Below are 18,162 nucleotides of genomic sequence, written 5' to 3'. Positions count from 1 at the left end.
GGAGGGGGGATGGTTAATTTCTCCTTGTTTTAAGATCCAAGGGATTGGATCTGGACTCACCAGGGAATTGGTGAAGGAGTCTCTCAAGGCTACCCAGGGAGGGGAAGGTTTTGGGTGGAAAGGGAGTGAACCAGACACTGAAAGTTCTGGATGGTGGCAGCAATACCACATCTAAGCTAGTAATTAAGCTTAGAAGTGTCTGTGCAGGTCCCCCCATCTGTACCCTAAAGTTCAGAGCGGGGAAGGAACCTGGACAAGTAGAAATCAGGAATTGCTGCAGTGGAGTTCTACTGGTGTGACATAAAAGTCAAGCACAGTGTGTTTTGACTATGGCTCAGTTGATAGGTGTGGCTTTGGCGTGAGATCTAAGACACAAATCAGCCTGGGGTAAGTGGTTGGTCCTTTGGGACTGAGAACAATATATATATAAGACATTAAAACAGACATATTAGTTTCATCATATAGCTTATATATCAAAAGCTCATATCTCTTCCCAGTTAATATATTTCAGTTAGTATAATTTGAAAGTCACATCACTGGGAGTGGGATGTTCTTCAAAATGGCATCCATTGTCATGCAAGTCATGCTATTGGGGACAGTGCAACACACTGTTCAAAAAGGTATCCTCCATGCATAATATATAGTAATTTCAGAGGTTTTGCAGACAAATGCCAATAAAAATGAGAATTTGTTTGTTTTAACAAGTGTAAAGCTTGCCATACATAAGTAGTGTGTGGTATGATAAAAATTCAGTCTCTTTTGGCAGCTATTACTTTACTTCAAGTCCAGTTTCCCTGAGTGGCAACATAAACTGGAATGCCCAAGGGCACTGTCTGTGATTCCATGGTAAGGCTGTTTTTTTCATAGATTCATAGACTCTAGGACTGGAAGGGACCTCAAGAGGTCATCGAGTCCAGCCCCCTGCCCTCATGGCAGGACCAAATACTGTCTAGACCATCCCTGATAGACATTTATCTAACCTACTCTTAAATATCTCCAGAGATGGAGATTCCATAACCTCCCTAGGTAGTGTTTAACTACCCTGACAGTTAGGAACTTTTTCCTAATGTCCAACCTAAATCTCCCTTGCTGTAGTTTAAGCCCATTTCTTCTTGTTCTATCATTAGAGGCTAAGATGAACAAATTTTCTCCCTCCTCCTGATGACATCCTTTTAGATACCTGAAAACTGCTATCATGTCCCCTCTCAGTCTTCTCTTTTCCAGACTAAATAAACCCAATTCTTTCAGCCTTCCTTCTTAGGTCATGTTCTCAAGACCTTTAATCATTCTTGTTGCTCTTCTCTGGACCCTCTCCAGTTTCTCCACATCTTTCTTGAAATGCGGTGCCCAGAACTGGACACAATACTCCAGTTGAGGCCTAACCAGTGCAGAGTTTACAACACACCTGTTAATGCATCCCAGAATCACGTTTGCTTTTTTTGCAACAGTATCACACTGTTGACTCATATTTAGCTTGTGGTCCACTATGACCCCTAGATCTCTTTCTGCCATACTCCTTCCTAGACAGTCTCTTCCCCTTCTGTATGTGTGAAACTGATTGTTCCTTCCTAAGTGGAGCACTTTGCATTTGTCTTTATTGAACTTCATCCTGTTTACCTCAGACCATTTCTCCAATTTGTCCAGATCATTTTGAATTTTGACCCTGTCCTCCAAAGCAGTTGCAATCCCTCCCAGTTTGGTATCATCTGCAAACTTAATAAGCGTACTTTCTATGCCAACATTTAAGTCGTTGATGAAGATATTGAACAGAGCCGGTCCCAAAACAGACCCCTGCAGAACCCCACTTGTTATACCTTTCCAGCAGAATTGGGAGCCATTAATAACTACTCTCTGAGTACAGTTATCCAGCCAGTTATGCACCCCATCTAAATTGTATTTGCCTAGTTTATCAATAAGGATATCATGCGAGACCGTATCAAATGCCTTACTAAAGTCTAGGTATACCACATCCACCGCTTCTCCCTTATCCACAAGACTCGTTATCCTATCAAAGAAAGCTGTCAGATTGGTTTGACACGATTTGTTCTTTACAAATCCATGCTGGCTAGTCCCTATCACCTTACCACCTTCCAATGGTTTGACACGATTTGTTCTTTACAAATCCATGCTGGCTAGTCCCTATCACCTTACCACCTTCCAAGTGTTTGCAGATGATTTCTTTAATTACTTGCTCCATTATCTTCCCTGGCACAGAAGTTAAACTAACTGGTCTGTAGTTTCCTGGGTTGTTTTTATTTCCCTTTTTATAGATGGGCACTATATTTGCCCTTTTCCATTCTTCTGGAATCTCTCCCGTCTCCCATGACTTTCCAAAGATAATAGCTAGAGGCTCAGATACCTCCTCTATTAACTCCTTGAGTATTATAGGACGCATTTCATCAGGCCCTGGTGACTTGCAGGCATCTAACTTTTCTAAGTGATTTTTAACTTGCTCTTTTTTTATTTTATCTTCTAAACCTACTCCCTTCCCATAAGCATTCACTATGTTAGACATTCCTTCAGACTTTTCAGTGAAGACCGAAACAAAGAAGTCATTAAGCATCTCTGCCATTTCCAAGTTTCCTGTTACTGTTTCTCCCTCCTCACTGAGCAGTAGGCCTACCCTGTCCTTGGTCTTCCTCTTGCTTCTAATGTATTGATAAAAAGACTTCTTGTTTCCCTTGTTACGGCGCTTTAGGAGTACATGCTTGTTACTGGGTTGGTAAATTCTAATTTATAGAACATATCACCTGTTTGGGGTCTCTACTTCCCTTGGCACTCACGAGCCACTTCAGAGAGTGTGACAGTTAGGGCACTCACCTGGGCCATGGGAGACCCACATGGAAATCCCTGCTGCAATTACTATTAATTAATACACATTGGATCATCTTCAACAGAGTTTGAGACACACCACTCCCACAAATCACACCAGAATATCCCACAGTCTAGGGATCTCTGTTACAGTGTGGGAGACTCAAGTTCCAATTTCTTTTTCATATCCAGCAGAGGCAGGAAATGAATCCAGGGCTCCCCATCATGGGGGATTACTGAACCACTGGGCAAAGAATTTAAAGATTACTGTCACTACCACTGATTTGCGAGTGGTACCTAATTCCTCAGAAAAAAAATTGCCAAAACTATTCAGTGAATTGGTGTCAAACTGCATTTTTCTGTGAACAAATTTATTAATTAAAAAAAAATTCATCTCTCTCTAAATGACACAAACACCCTGAATTATAACGAGACTTCTGGTATTTGCAATGTCACATTCCGGGATGTCTTCGGTGAACCAAGATGTACCAAGGGGAAAAAGAAAACATACATGTACAGAACCCTATTGAAGTCAGTGTGGTCCTCACTTGTTTAACAAAGCACAATTTGGCTTTTAATTACGAAGCTGGCTAACATATATAGGCATATACACTGGGCATAAGCGAAAGGTCATTGTAATGGCAGAGAAGCAGACAGTGGGAAAGATCAGCGGATGCTGCTTTTCAATTTGTTTGAAGATTATGACCTGGAGCAGAGCTGTGCCTACATTTTCTATATTTGCTGACGACAACAAAGCTAGAATTGTTATTCAAGCCTTAAGTGACATAGCTCATCTTCAAAAAAAATTAAGTACACTACAGAAGTGGCATATGTAATGGTTGGTAGAGTTTCACCTTAACAAATGTATAGTTTATTTGTTTATCATGTGTGTTTCAAAAGCCTAGAACAACAATATACATTACTCAATAAAATCCTGGAATGCAGTGCCACTGAAAGGGTTTTAGGGATTCAAGTTTGCATATTAAGAGATGAAGGCATTGTCCAAATAGAACAAGAAAGGCCAGCAGGATCTGAGAGTCCATCAAAAGGGATATTATAAACAATGCAAGAAAAATTATAAGACTGAACAAAGACAAGTAGGGAAACCAAATGACAGGCATTTAATTTGGTTGGAATAGTCAGGGAGTGCACAGATTTAAAAGGTGACCTAGAACAGAGAGGGAGAAAAGGAGTTTATGCCCTTTTTTGCTTCTTTATGATGTATAAAGTAGTTCTGGAAGTTTGTTTTACTCTGTATTTTTTAAGTAAGAGAAACACAATGTTGTCCCCTCCCACTTTTTTTCCCCTGAGATTTCAAGTCTGGCAGTGTCTGATTTTTGTTGGAGGAACTGTTGGTGTTCTCAGATGTGAACTGAGAGCATTCAGTCCATAAAAGAAGAGGTGGAAGTGTTGGAACCTTGTTGGAACCACAAACGCAATTTCAGTGTTGCCAAATCACGTATTCAAAAATCATGAGTTCAGCCCCTATGATCATGAGTTTGGTTTAAAAACAATACAGAATTTAAAAAATAATAATAATACTTCATCTCTGTTTTTTGAGAAACTAGCATTCATGTTTTTAAGAGTTTCACTGCAACAATGAAGGGCAGAAACATTTCATTTTCATTTTTTTTAAAGTGAGTCACATCTAATCAAGTGACTCCAGGAGCTGGAGCTTTCAGAAAAACATCAAGTATCATGAGGCTTGCCGGCAACATCACAGCTCTTCTCTCAAATATTTATTCAAACATCTGAATTAAATTTGTTAACATAAAAAAGCTTTTAAAAGAACAGGAGTACTTGTGGCACCTTAGAGACTAACAAATTTATTTATTTCGTGGGCTACAGCCCATGAAAGCTTATGCAGAAATAAATTTGTTAGTCTCTAAGGTGCCACAAGTACTCCTGTTCTTTTTGCGGATGCAGACTAACATGGTTGCTACTCTGAAACCTGTCATTATAAAAGTTTTAAGTTGTCTGAATATTTTAAAAGTCACTTCCCTTCTCAGACAGTCAGTCAATCAATCTCACATTTCATATTTCTACCAGTAAAACCGTGGAGATAAGACCCAGATTTCCAATGTCAAAACAGGCACAGTTCTCTCTCTTTCATTAAAATCCATCATTTATAAAGAAAGAATAGATACATAAGAAAGGCACCAAAGCCATGTTTTCCTTTGCAAGCCACTTTTCCAATCACCTCTTCATGCTGTGGCTACTTAGCAGCAATAGCGTGTCAGGAAAAAGAAGGCGGCATTAAGCATATTGAGCAAAGATCTTAAATCAACGCCTGTGGAGTTCAAGCACTGGTGTGATCTTTAGGTCTCCCTGGGGAAATAGAAGACCCATCTCCTGGTTCTCAGGCCCATACTAAATCCATGCAACTGTGTGGCTTAGGAGTTGAAAGACCATGGCCAAAATGAATGATAGCTAGGTAGAGGGAGTGTTGGAGCTAGCAAATAAAAAAGTGACTATTTTATCCTCCACCTTTAGAGCTCTTCTTCTCAAGCCCCAGTCCTACAAACATACGTAACTTTATTGCTGCACAGCACCTACCATAACGGGGTCCTGGTCCGTGATTAGGGTTCTAGGCACTACGGTAATACAATAATAAATAAATAATAAATAATCATCATCATCATGATACTGAGTAGTTCCTTGATGTCCATGGAGTAACTGACAGTGGTAAAGTTGCATGTGTAAAAGAGGTAACAGGATCAGAGCCTTAAACTGTAAACTCATGAGGATACGGAGTGTGTCTTCCTAGACATGTGAACAGCACCTAGCACACTGTAGCTTCCACTGTAGTACAGATAAAAAATATGGGTATTATTACTTACATGCACAGGATTAAGCTGATAGGCAAATTTGGGGCCAGAAAGAACTTAATGTGTGGCACATTTTGGCATAGAAATTGAGCTTGTAGAGCACTGAGGAAAGATCTTCCATTAGGATCAAGCAGCTATGTGCTACTCCAGGGGCAGGCATTAGGCAACCTATGGCACACATGCCAAAGGTGACACACGAGCTGATTTTCAGTGGCACTCACACTGCCCAGGGCCTGGCCACCGGTCCAGGGGCTCTGCATTTTAATTTAATTTTAAATGAAGCTTCTTAAACATTTTTAAAACCTTATTTACTTTACATACAACAGTTTAGTTATATATTATAGACATAGAAAGAGACCTTTTAAAAACGTATTTAAAATGTATTACTGGCACACAAAACCTTAAATTAGAGTGAATAAATGAAGACTCGGCACACCACTTCTGAAAGATTGCCGATCCCTAAGCTACTCTAATGCTTTAGTAAGGCTCACAAACCCTTTCTCCTTTGGCTGTAATAAACCACGTGTAACAGAGATGTGTAACCTTGCAAAGTGGAGGGCAAGGTAGTGGTGAATATATTCCTTTGCAAACTAACTATATAAATGCACTGGAATTGTTTACACTCATTCTGGAAACACATACTGAACATACATAAACTTGTATAATATGTGCAAAATGACGTATTGCAAAAATACAAAACCAAAAATCGTCACAATATACATCAAAGAAACAAACTACAATAATATTTTTGAGCCAAAAGATACGTCATTCTTGTAAGGATGGCTCAACAATATCCAGAGTAAGGGTGAACTACATCAGAAAAATCATCCTGAAGTTTTTCTTTAGTTTGGTATCTATGTTAACAAGGATCTCCTTGGAGCTTCCTGCTACTCCTTAGCCATGTCCCCTTCAGCACATCACTGAGATCAGGTGAGAGTATGTGCTTAACTTTATATTACTTCAATAGGACTACTCATATGCTTCAGCTGAGCACACACTTAACTGATCTTTGAACTCATGAGTCTACTCAAGTGAATGAGTACTACTGTATTTTAGTAGGGGCTGCAGAGCTAGTCCCACAGCAAGCAAAGTGCATCATCTTCTTAAGGCACCTCTGAAAATCCAATAGCCCACAAACAAATTCTGGAACTGCTTTAAAGTGCATAAAGTGCTGGGTATGCTGGATGGTGGTTTTCATACCCTTACAATCTGTAGTGCATGCAAAATAGTCATCTTTTAAAATAAATGTCTACCTCTGGGACAGATGATGACCTCAGTTCCACCAGAGACAATCCAGAGACACATCAATGGAGGCAAAGGAAGTAAATCTCCAGTAGAGTTACTGCAGATTTACATTGATAGAACTGAGATCAGATTCTAGCTCCAGATCTCAATGACTAGATTAGAAATTCTGTGCACTTTATCCAAAAGCCAATAGTAGGAAATTTATTTAATTTCTGTAATTTGTTTCCTCAATTTACCAAGGAAAATGAGAAGGACAGCATTCTAGATACTCAGGTCAGAAGAAATGTTTTGAATTAATTGTTACTTAATTATCACCTGCATCAAAATTTCTAGGAAAATAATCCTACAAGTTTTGAATATTAGACGATATATTCCCAACTACATTTAAAAACAGAACTTGTCAGCTCTGACATCTCAAAGTAAATTTTATTGACCTACTAACCTGTAACTCTGGGAAGCCTGGAACTAAAAATGCAATAATGGCTAGCAAATACAAGTCTCCAAACAAAGTGTAATAACCTTAAGTAAACTACTGCCAAGCAAAAGTCCTGCAGATCAAACAGTTCCCACGATGCCTTGTTATATTAACTTGTGAAAAGGTCCCATGATATCTCCACAGTCATGCAGAATAACAGACCACTGCACTTTTGTTTACTTACACAGTTTATCTGCAATCCAGAAATGTATACAGTCAATCCTTCGGATGTAAATCACTTGCCTATGAAATGTTACCTCACTTGTTAAAAACTTAGCAAACTTTCCAATGATAAACAATGGTTTTATCTTGAATATCAATTGTTTTAAAGCACAAATCTACAATGACTAGGCTGTAAACCATTTCAACAATTAGGCCATAAGTATTACATACAGTTATGAGAACAAAAGGATTACCTAAAATACATGCTGAAAATAGAATATGAAGTTAGCAACAGTGTATCAACTGCGAGGTCTCCTTCAGAAAGTTATTATAAACTATGTTTGATTCAAGTGGATGATTCTTAAAGCAAGCTGCAAGGTCAATTTCTTACTATATGTACTTTAAGTTTTCAGGAAAACTTTCGCTTCAGGAGCAACTCATATATTGGATGATAGGTTTAATACAACGGAAAGGTTTTTTGGAATATGAACAGCAATTAATCATTTCACACTTTATTTTTCAGTTTATTTTATATTCTCCTATCCTTGTGTATCTGAATATGAACTAAGTGTAGCTATATTTCATTTCCTTTAGAATTTGTTTCTTTCCATCAATATATGATGTGATTACTTAGGCCAAGTTTTATGTGTGTTTTTTTTTAAATCTTTTCACTTCAACAGGAATAAACACTTATTAGGGTGCTTCTTAATGAATCATAATATAAAAAGAGAGAGAAAACTTGGCTCCCCCTGAAGCAACAAGGTTGAAATGTTTAATGAAGCATTAAACATTAAAAGCATAGAGCATAAAAAGCAAACATCATATTGTTTATCATATTGCTGCTCAAGACAAAAAACTAAGCATATTAAGTTCATTAGACTTCCTATCCCCACCCCTCAAAAATGCACAGCCTCTTAGACAATTCATATAATCAAGATTCAGCGGATTTTTTCCTAAGGAAACACATTTATAGATTAAGAATGTTTTACATTAAAACACTGTACAAGGAAGGAAAAAATTGCTCAGCACAAATTAGCATAAACATTAACTAAATATTTGATTAGTCCAGGTTTCTCACCCAGAGAATTGGAAGTGATTCCAACCTCAGCCAACCAATTTTTGGATCATTAAGTAAAACAGGTTTTGTTCACATTAAGCACACAGCCACACACAGAAAATACAGAGCATTCTTCCCTTTTAGTTTGTTACCTGTACTGCACTCCTCTGCTTAGGAAGACGTGGGAGAGTGACCAGCTTTCATACAAGGGAAGGGGGGATGGGGGTGGAAGAAGGGAAAATAGATATTTCTATTATCTGCACCGAATTGATTTCTTGAACAAATTGTTTCCGGAGAGCTTTCAAGATCATTCTGGGTCAGTAGGATAGGTCTGTTTCAATGATCAAGCCCAGAAGTAAAATTACATGAAAAGCTTCGTTTATCTGAATCAACAGAAGCATACATAATGAAGGGTAGAAATGAAAGCTCTGCAGCAGTCACACAGAAAGCCTAGATAAACCAGCCAGATCACAAGAGGGAAGGCACCAGGATTAATTTTAAAGATTAAAAATTCTAATCATTCTAAAATACACACACATATCTATGTATTCACACACACAGTGGTGCACAGAAAGCTTTGGTTTCTCACTGGTCATCTTAAAAAGATCATATTTCTGGGCCATCAATCAGAATTAAGCTGCTTATGGATGCGTAGCAATTCGGTACATGTAGTTGCCAGTAGCAACAGGCCACACAATTGTGCAGCTTTCCTCCCTCACACAGGAGCAACAGCAGCAGCCGAGGGAGGAGCAGCGGCAGGAGAGGGGGCAGGAGCAGAAGCAGATGGGACAGCAGAGTAGGGCAGGGCCAAGACAGGCGAAGGAGCCAAGTGGCGGGGCAATGACAGCAGCAGGGGCAGGAGGCAGCGGCAGCATCAGAAGGGCCAGGGAGCCTGGGGCTGGCGAGGCAGCAGGGAACTGGCAGCAAGAGATACAGGGGACGAGGGGCGGCAGAAGCGGAAGCAAGACCTGTAACAGTAGCAGCAGCGGAGACAAGAGAGGAGCAGGTGTCCCCGTCACGGCACACACACGCCTCCCCCAGCCGGAGCCAAGCCCACCGCAGGCCCCTGGAGCCCCCCGCCCCTGCCCGCGAGGCAGCAGCTGCCCCCGCACGAGTCCCCGGGCTGCTCCGCCGCGCGCCGCTGTTGCTGCTGTCCCTGCGCGCGGCCCCCGGAGCCCAGCGAGCAGGGTGCGGGGAAGGGAGAAGGGTGCGGGGCCACGGGAGCAGGGGGGGGAGGGGAGCAGGGTGCGGGGCCAGGGGAACAGGGGGGGAGGGGAGCAGGGTGCGGGGCCAGGGGAGCAGGGGGAGAGGGGAGCAGGGTGCGGGGCCAGGACCGGGGCGGAGGTGGGAGGGACTCGGCTCCTTACCTGGCCTGCGGCGGGACATGCTGAAGCAGGGCGCGGGGCGGGGACGCTACCGCCCTACAGGGGCGAGGTGCCGGCCGGGGTCCCCCCAGCCGATAAACTTTCCATGGGCCGCCCGCGCGGCTCCGAGCCACTCTCCCCCGCCGCTGCCCGGGAGCCCCGCACCTCTCCCGCTCGCCTGCGCTCCAGCGGCTCCTTCCCGGCGGAGCAGGACGCGCCGCATGTGCCCGGGGCGGGCCGGGGGGCGCGAGGCTCCGCGGGGAGAGCAGCGCGCGCGGCCGGGGCGCTGTGTGCGATCCCGCGGCGCGGCCGGGGCCTGCTAATTCCCCCGGCCCCTGCGAAACTGCTTAGGATCGGGGCTGTCAAATCCAGCCCATCTGCTGCAATCATAATCAGTCTCAACTGAATGGCTCTGACAAATCCGCGCCTGCAGCAGGGGTTAGGCGAGCCCGGGGAGGGGAGGGAGGCAGGGGAGAGTGCGGGCTCCTATTGTCTGCTGTGAACTGGGTGCCTGAAAGGCAAGACACTTGGACAGGCAGGCTCCGGGAAAGCTTAGAGCCCTGCCCATCCCCCAGTGTACGGCAAGGAAGCCCACCCCGGCCCCGGGTCCCTCTGGCCAAACGCTTGCTGCTAATGAACTAAACACACAGTTACCTTAATCTGGTTATCAGTTAGCCTTGCACAAGCAGAGCAGCGTGCGATGTGCCATTCCCTCCCCTCGAGGAAAACAAAAAGTGCTGCAAGTGGCAAGTTACACATGAAAAGTATCAACAGATCTAACACGCTCAGCGCTAGCTTCAAGTCAGGGCACTTTCTTAAATCAATGTGTTTTGTCTGGGTGGTCAGTGCTTTAATGGGTAACTTTGGCTACAGTGTTAATAAAGTTGGGGGAGATGTAATTTCTCTGAAGAAGCACTTTAGTATATTACACTACTACACTCAAAATACACTTGCAAAGCCAATATTTTCTTAATAAAGAATATAAAACAAGTTCATTGTCTTCAGATGTAAGGGGGAGAAATTGATGATCAGTATCATGATGATGATGATGATTATTTATTATTTATTTGATGGTACAAACTATTGTGCTTCTGTATTTCTTAAACGAGAGCTAAACAGTTTGTCAGTTTGCTTGTTTTGTTAAACTGCTTTGTGACTATACAAGTGCAAAGAATAAAAAATGTAGTCTTAAATATTCAGAAATATATAATGAATAAATAGATGCCTTTCAAAATATCCTAAAAAGTTGGCAAACACTCACCCAGATAGAAAGTTCTTGGCCCATTCTGCTGGAATTATTTATCAGAAAATTGATAAGTGATTACAATTATGCCAAATGGGATCTGTGCCAGTCAGACTGCTGCATTGATGAGTTACTCCCTTACAAAATTTAGATAAAAAAGAAACTTTAGACTATTGTAATATGCAGACAACTACAGTACATGTTTAAAACTCCAACTTTTATGAATAAATTCTAAAAAATATTTTAGTATATGAAGAATTCATACAAAAGTATCAGAAAATTTTGCCAAATTGGAGTCAATAAATGCAAGTACAAGTGAACTATGTCCATTACAACAGATTATATAGGCATCATCTGTAGATGTGGTATATCATGGTACAAAAGGCACAATGGTCAAATTTCAGGGAGAAATATTGAGTGTAGGGAAAGCAGGAGAAGTGGGGTAGCTTTTCTACAGTTTCTCAATCAGAGAAAGTGTTAAGTGTCACAAAAGAAGGAGAACTGATGGATCTCAAGATATAATCTGAAGACAACTAGAGAGGCAGTCAAACACAATGAGACAGGGAAGCTGTTCTAGCCAAATCCCTGGTTTGGTGAGATTAGCAGTGAGTATCTGATATATATGGAATTTACAGTGGTGGCATGTTGGTGAAGACTGCTTTCCTTACAAATTAGAAGGATATCCTTTTTCGGATATACTAAGATGAAAAAAGCTATGATGCAAGCAAAAGTTAATGAAGCAGTAACAGAATATGAGAAAAGGGCTACCGAAATGAAGGGGACAGAAATGTAGGTATAAACTGAACAGAAATAATCTCAAATTTGAAGTCAGAAAGGAAATGGCAAAGGACCATTAGAAAGATAAGGAAGCAAGTTCTGATTAACAAACATATACAATAGCTATGTCTCTAAACTGATTAGTCTGTAATGTCCCAGGCAGCCACTATCTAGCAGAACATGTAAGCATATATATAACTGTAAGCATGAGTAGTCCCACTGAAGTCAAGACCTAGGTCCTAGACACCCACACTGAAGTCATGCAGTTGCTTAATTGCTAGTGGAATCAGAGAGAACAATTTTCCCTGTATTCAGTCAATAGCCATCAGTTTTAATGACTGAACATAAAGTACCTTAAGCTTTTGATATAATAGAAATAACATCACTGCAATAAAATGTTATCACGGTTATCAATGTCCCTTGCTTGAAAATAAGCATTTCAGTTTCACCTTCTATGCCACATATGGTTTCACCTCAGCATGTAAGTAACAGCAGAAGACCATATACTCAACTTGGCAGCATTCAAATTTTACATTTTTATATATAATATTAGCAAATAAGATCAATGTTTAATTTTAAGCATTTTTAATATTCATTTAAATTTTCACAGTTCTGGACATTATCAGGGGCTCAAATAATAACAGGAGAAAATCAGATTTAAAAAATTAAGGCTCTATAAATATTAACACACACATTGTTGACATCACCTCTAAACATCCTTTACTCAAACTCAACAGGTACTCAAGCAGCATTTTTCTTACATTGCCTATCTGTAAATTTTGATTATCATCAATGCAAATATTTTCTGGGTGGGTGGGCTGAAGTAGACTTTTACTGTCATTTACTGATAAAAAGCCCACATATACTTGTTATAATATTCTAAGCTAGCGGTATTCAGGCAACAGTCAGGTAGCTAGTATATGTGTTCATTTAAACTATAGTATCAGCAAAAGATTCCTGTATAACTGCATTGATTAAAGTTACAAAGCCCAGTCACTTTTGAGGTTTAGATGTGATATGCTAGATGTGTGTGAGAGAACTGCTGTACTAGTCCATTGACTTTATCTCCAAATTATGGATTGTTAAATACAGTGTCATAGAGCATTGAACTTTCTTAGTTTGCTTTTCTATCCAAGCTCTGCCCACATTTGCCCAATCCTGCTTTCCCAAAATTCCAATGAAGCTTCTATATCAGGAGTTGGCAACCTTTCAGAAGTGGTGTGCCGAGTCTTCATTTATTCACTCTAATTAAAAGTTTCACGTGCCAGTAATATATGTTGACGTTTTTAGAAGGTCTCTTTCTATAAGTCTATAATATAAAACTAAACTATTGTTTTATGTAAAGTAAATAAGGCTTTTAAAATGTTTAAGAAGCTTCATTTAAAATTAAATTAAAATGCAGAGCCCCCCCAGACCGGAGGCCAGGACCCGGGCAGTGTGAGTGCCACTGAAAATCAGCTCGCGTGCCGCCTTCGGCATGCGTGCCATAGGTTGAAACCCCTGTTCTATATAGTTCATACCAGCATTTGGATAATCTTACAGTATTGCCATACAAAATAAAAATGTGGTTAGCAAATACTACCCAATATAAATAAATCTTTGCTAAATGTTTAATTATTTAGAGCCCAATCCTGCATCCACTGAAGTCAACAGAGGAGGAATGGGCTGTTAATCTATGACCACAACATTTCATAACTAAAAATAGACTACATTATTTTTCTACAATTTACCACAATACCTCAGAAATATTTTTCTGCAAATTAAACTACTTTGCCTGACCACCGAGCTGCTGTTCTTCCTTGTCTGCTTCTTCTGTTTGCAAGACTAATAATTTATCTGAGTTTCATGTATATATGAGTTTGTGACTGTAGGATGTATAGGTGCATATACCACATCTTGAATTGGTTCTTGCCCTTGAATCAGGTTTTATCAAACGTAAATGTTTAATAGATCAGAGAGCACACTTTTTAAAACAGTCATGGTTTTTACCAGTGTCAAAGTGCAAAGCTCATATTTCAGAACTCTCTATACTAAATGTAAAACCAAATAACTCTAGTTTAATGTATAAGGAATAAGAAAGATTTCACATGTAAAGACCCAACTGTTGGTAGGGATATAGTCAATAATTGTCCAGTTTGGGATTTTTGTTCCTTCCTTTGAAGCACCAGGTCACGCTGAAGACAGGACATTGGACTTAGATGGACCACGGGTCAGTTCCAGTGTGGCCTGCTACCATGTTCCTAAATTTCCCCAGTGTGAAATCAGACTGGAATCAGGCCTGGTGTTTTAAAAATCACTATCATCCACAACTCATTCCATACCTCTTTCAAAGTAGAAGTACTTTGAAAATAAACCCGATAGGCACCCAGATCAGGAATGCTGTAGTTCAGTTGTAGTTAATAATATCACTATGACCATTTAATTATAAAGAAAGGCTACATCGGGGGTGGGGGGGGAAGGGAGGAGCAGATCTGAAACATGATACTTTTAATAAAAATCTGAAAAAACTAACAAACAATTACTATATTTAACACACTCCTTGTCTTTTTAACAATGATTTATATACTCTATTTACACAGGAGTAAAACAGAATTTGGGTGATGTAATACTGGACTTTCAGGTATTATGCCCACAGGTTATTAACAGTTAATTCCCAGAACTCCAAAAATAGTTTATATAGGAGTAGATTAGAAATCTCACATAATTAAGTCATTGGGGAAATAAATTATTTTCACTCTGAGCCTGAACCTGAGATATGTAGAAAGACCTTAACACTCATTCAGTGGGAACTTGGAGAACAGAGCCTCTGTTGGTTCAGACCTCATATGCACAGGTTCACTATGAACTTGTCTACACAGGGAAATTGACCAGCATACCTACTGCATAATAAGCTATTCTGTAATAGCTATTTTGGAATAGGTCCCACTGTGGAGACTGTTCTGGAATAAAAGTCACTTTTATAAAGTGTCCACGGGGAGGGGGGGCGCTATTCCAGAGTAGATACCGTGGAATATCTTATTCTACTATAAATATGGAGGTCAATTTTGCAGTGTAGACAGGGCCGGCGCTACCATTTAGGCAGCCTAGGCAATAGCCTAGGGTGCCAGATTATTGAGGGGGCGGCATTTTGCCAGGGGGGCGGCAGGTGGCTCCGGTTGACCTGCCGCAGGCATGCCTGCAGAGGGTCCGTTGCTCCGCGGCTCCGGTGGAGGTGCCGCAGTCGTGCCTGCGGATGGTTGGCTGCGCCTGCGGCTCCGGTGGACCTCCCGCAGGCACCACTGCGGCAGCTCCACCGGAGCCACGGACCAACGGACCTTCTGCAGGAATGCCTGTGGCAGCTCCACCAGAGCCACGGGATCAGCGCGGGGGGCGGCGAAATGGCTGTGCGCCTAGGGCGCGAGAAATCCTGGCGCCGGTCCTGAGTGTAGACAAGGCCTATAACTAGAATGGCAATGATTTGAAATCTTCCTATTGATTTCAGTGGACATTGGATCAAGCCAATAGGCACCATCCTGCTCCCAGTTAAGTTAATGGAAGGTTTGCTATTGATTTTATTGGGAGTTGGAGCAGACCCTACAAGTGAGTTCCAATTGTATTTTCAAAAAATGTCTCAATAATGGCCCAAATCCTACCACGATCCACAATCAGAGAACATAAGTGAAGGGAAATTCTGCATGCCCATGTCTACTAGAATGGAAGCATTTGGCCAGTAGCTCAGGCATTTTAACAAAGTATTCTTTGCAGAAAGGGGAGGACAGTTTCAAAGTGCTTGAAACTTTGTTAATGGATCTGGAACTCAAGACTACATCTGAACCTGGGGAGCAATTTGCAGTTCATGTAAACATACCCATGCTAGCTTTAATCTAGCTAGATTGCTAACAAAAGCAGTGAGGACCCAACAACACTGGCTTTGGCACAGACATTACAAGCATGCATGGTATATATTTGCATTGCGTGGGATGTGCCGCATGCCTCCACATCCTTGCTGCTATTTTTAGTGAGCAGACAAGCTGCAAATTACACCCCCCTTTGCAGTGTAGATATAGCCTCAGAGGACCTGTGTTGGGAGATCTGCACTACCTTCATGCAATCTCCCCTGCCCCCCCCGCCACCCAGAGTGGAATCCATCAAGTCTATGCGGGACCTCACTACAAAGATTTAGCAGTAAAGAGTCTTGTGGCACCTTGTAGACTAACAGACGTTTTGGAGCATGAACTTTCATGGGTGAATACATGCACTGACCAAGTGTGTATTCACCCACAAAAGCTCATGCTCCAAAACGTCTGTTAGTCTATAAGGTGCCTGTCATAAACAGATAGCTAAGGGTTAATGTTCTTACAACTGGAAAAAAGTTCCTGAAACACCTGACCAGAGGACCAATCAGGAAACCAGACTTTTTTCAGATCTGGGTGGAGGGAAGTTTTGGGTGTGAGTCCTTTGTCTTGAATCTATCTCTCTCGGCTATGGGAGGATTTCTGTTTCCTGCTTTCTAATCTTCTGTTTCCAAGTTGTGAATACAAATATAGTAAGACAGTAAGGTTTCTATTGTTTTCTTTGTATTTACATGGATATAGTTGCTGGAGTGCTTTGAATTGTATTCTTTTTTAATAAGGCTGTTTATTCATATTTCTTTTAAGCAATTGACCCTGTATTTGTCACCTTAATACAGAAAGACCATTTGTATGTATTTTTCTTTCTTTTTTTATATAAAGCTTTCTTTTAAGACCTGTTGGAGTTTTTCTTTAGTGAGGAACTCCAGGGAATTGAGTCTGCAGCTCACCAGGGAATTGGTGGGAGGAAGAAGTCAGGGGGAGATCTGTGTGTGTTAGATTTACTAGCCTGACTTTGCATTCCCTCTGGGTGAAGAGGGAAGTACTTCTGTTTTCCAGGACTGAAAATAAAGAGGGTGAACTCCCTCTTTTTAGATTCACAGAGTTTGCTTCTGTGTATCTCTCCAGGAACACTTGGAGGGGGGAAGGGAAAAGGTTTATTTCCCTTTGTTGTGAGACTCAAGGGATTTGGGTCTTGGGGTCCCCAGGGAAGGTTTTTGTGGGGACCAGAGTGCCCCAAAACACTCTAATTTTTTGGGTGGTGGCAGCAGTACCAGGTCCAAGCTGGTAACTAAGCTTGGAGGTTTTCATGCTAACTCCCATATTTTGGACGCTAAGGTCCAAATCTGGGACTAGGTTTTGACATGGTGGGAGAAGTGGGATAGATAGAATCCAGAAGCCAGTAGGAATATTATATTTTTCTTTTCTCTGCTAGGGGCTTTTTAGCAGAGAGAAACAGTTTGGTTTTAAAAGGGAACCAGAGAGATTTTTTTTTCTGCTCTCTCTGGCAGTTGTGGCTTGCATATTAAGCAAGAAACCATTAAGAGACTATTACGGGTCTTTTGTCACACAATAGCACTCCCATTAGGAGGCAAATACCAGCACTATATACATGCAAATAAAGTGGTTTTTCTGGTTTACTTTACATTGAAAAAATTAGCTAGAGACAGAAAGGAAAAAAGGCACTGTTGCTAGGCAGACCCCAGGAGGCAACAGAGCCTGCAGTTCAGACAATAAACACCGGAGGGCACCCCAACACAAAAAAACAGGAACCATGCCTTCCAATACAAAAATGGAAGCTGAAGAACAAATCAAAGAAGCTGAACACAAGCAACAACTGGAAAAAAGACAAAAAGAGGTGGAGCTAAAAGAAAAGGAAGAAAGCATCAAACTGGCAGCCTACAAATGAGAACAAGCAGCCAAAGAGGCAGCCCACAAAAGAAAACTAGAAGAAGAAGAGGTGGCCCACAGAAGGAAACAAGAAGAAGAAGACATGGCCCACCGCCGAGAAATGGAAAAACAACAAAAAGAAAGTGAAGAGAAGGAAAAACAGAGAAAACATGAACTGGACTTAGCGCAAGCTGGGCTGCATGCACCAGTCAATCCTAACAACCCTTCGTCAATTATGGTTCCACATCACAGGAAATTTCCCACCTACAAGGCAGGTGATGACACTGAGGCCTTCTTGGAAAATTTTGAAAGAGCCTGTCTTGGGTACAGCATCCCTGAAGACCAGTACATGGTAAAATTGAGGCGACAGCTCAGTGGACCTTTAGCAGAGGTGGCAGCTAAAATGCCTAAGCAGCAAATGAACGACTATAAACTTTTTCAAACGAAGGCCAGATACAGAATGGGGATAACCCCGGATCA

The 18,162-nt window shown here is 41.3% G+C and overlaps 1 protein-coding gene across 3 annotated transcripts in view; it reads right to left on the bottom strand.

The window, feature by feature from the left end:
• NCKAP5 (NCK associated protein 5) overlaps positions 1-9,983 on the bottom strand; it is a 375,692-nt gene extending 365,709 nt beyond the window's left edge. For 2 of the 3 annotated variants that reach the window (XM_030580667.1, XM_030580666.1), the window contains exon 1: positions 8,731-8,742. Coding sequence is in view for 1 of the 3 variants with exons in the window: in XM_030580665.1 (XP_030436525.1) it covers positions 9,946-9,964 (19 nt within the window). In the remaining 2 variants the exon portion in view is untranslated. Of the gene's footprint in view, positions 1-8,730; positions 8,743-9,945 lie in introns of those variants that run through there. The other variant, XM_030580665.1, reaches the window with a different exon arrangement.
• Positions 9,984-18,162: the final 8,179 nt, after the last annotated feature.

This window comes from Gopherus evgoodei, chromosome 11, assembly GCF_007399415.2.
Source record: "Gopherus evgoodei ecotype Sinaloan lineage chromosome 11, rGopEvg1_v1.p, whole genome shotgun sequence".
Lineage (NCBI taxonomy): Eukaryota > Metazoa > Chordata > Testudines > Testudinidae > Gopherus > Gopherus evgoodei.
The sequence above is the reverse complement of the archived record's forward strand: the minus strand, read 5'-3'. Positions and strand labels throughout refer to the sequence as shown.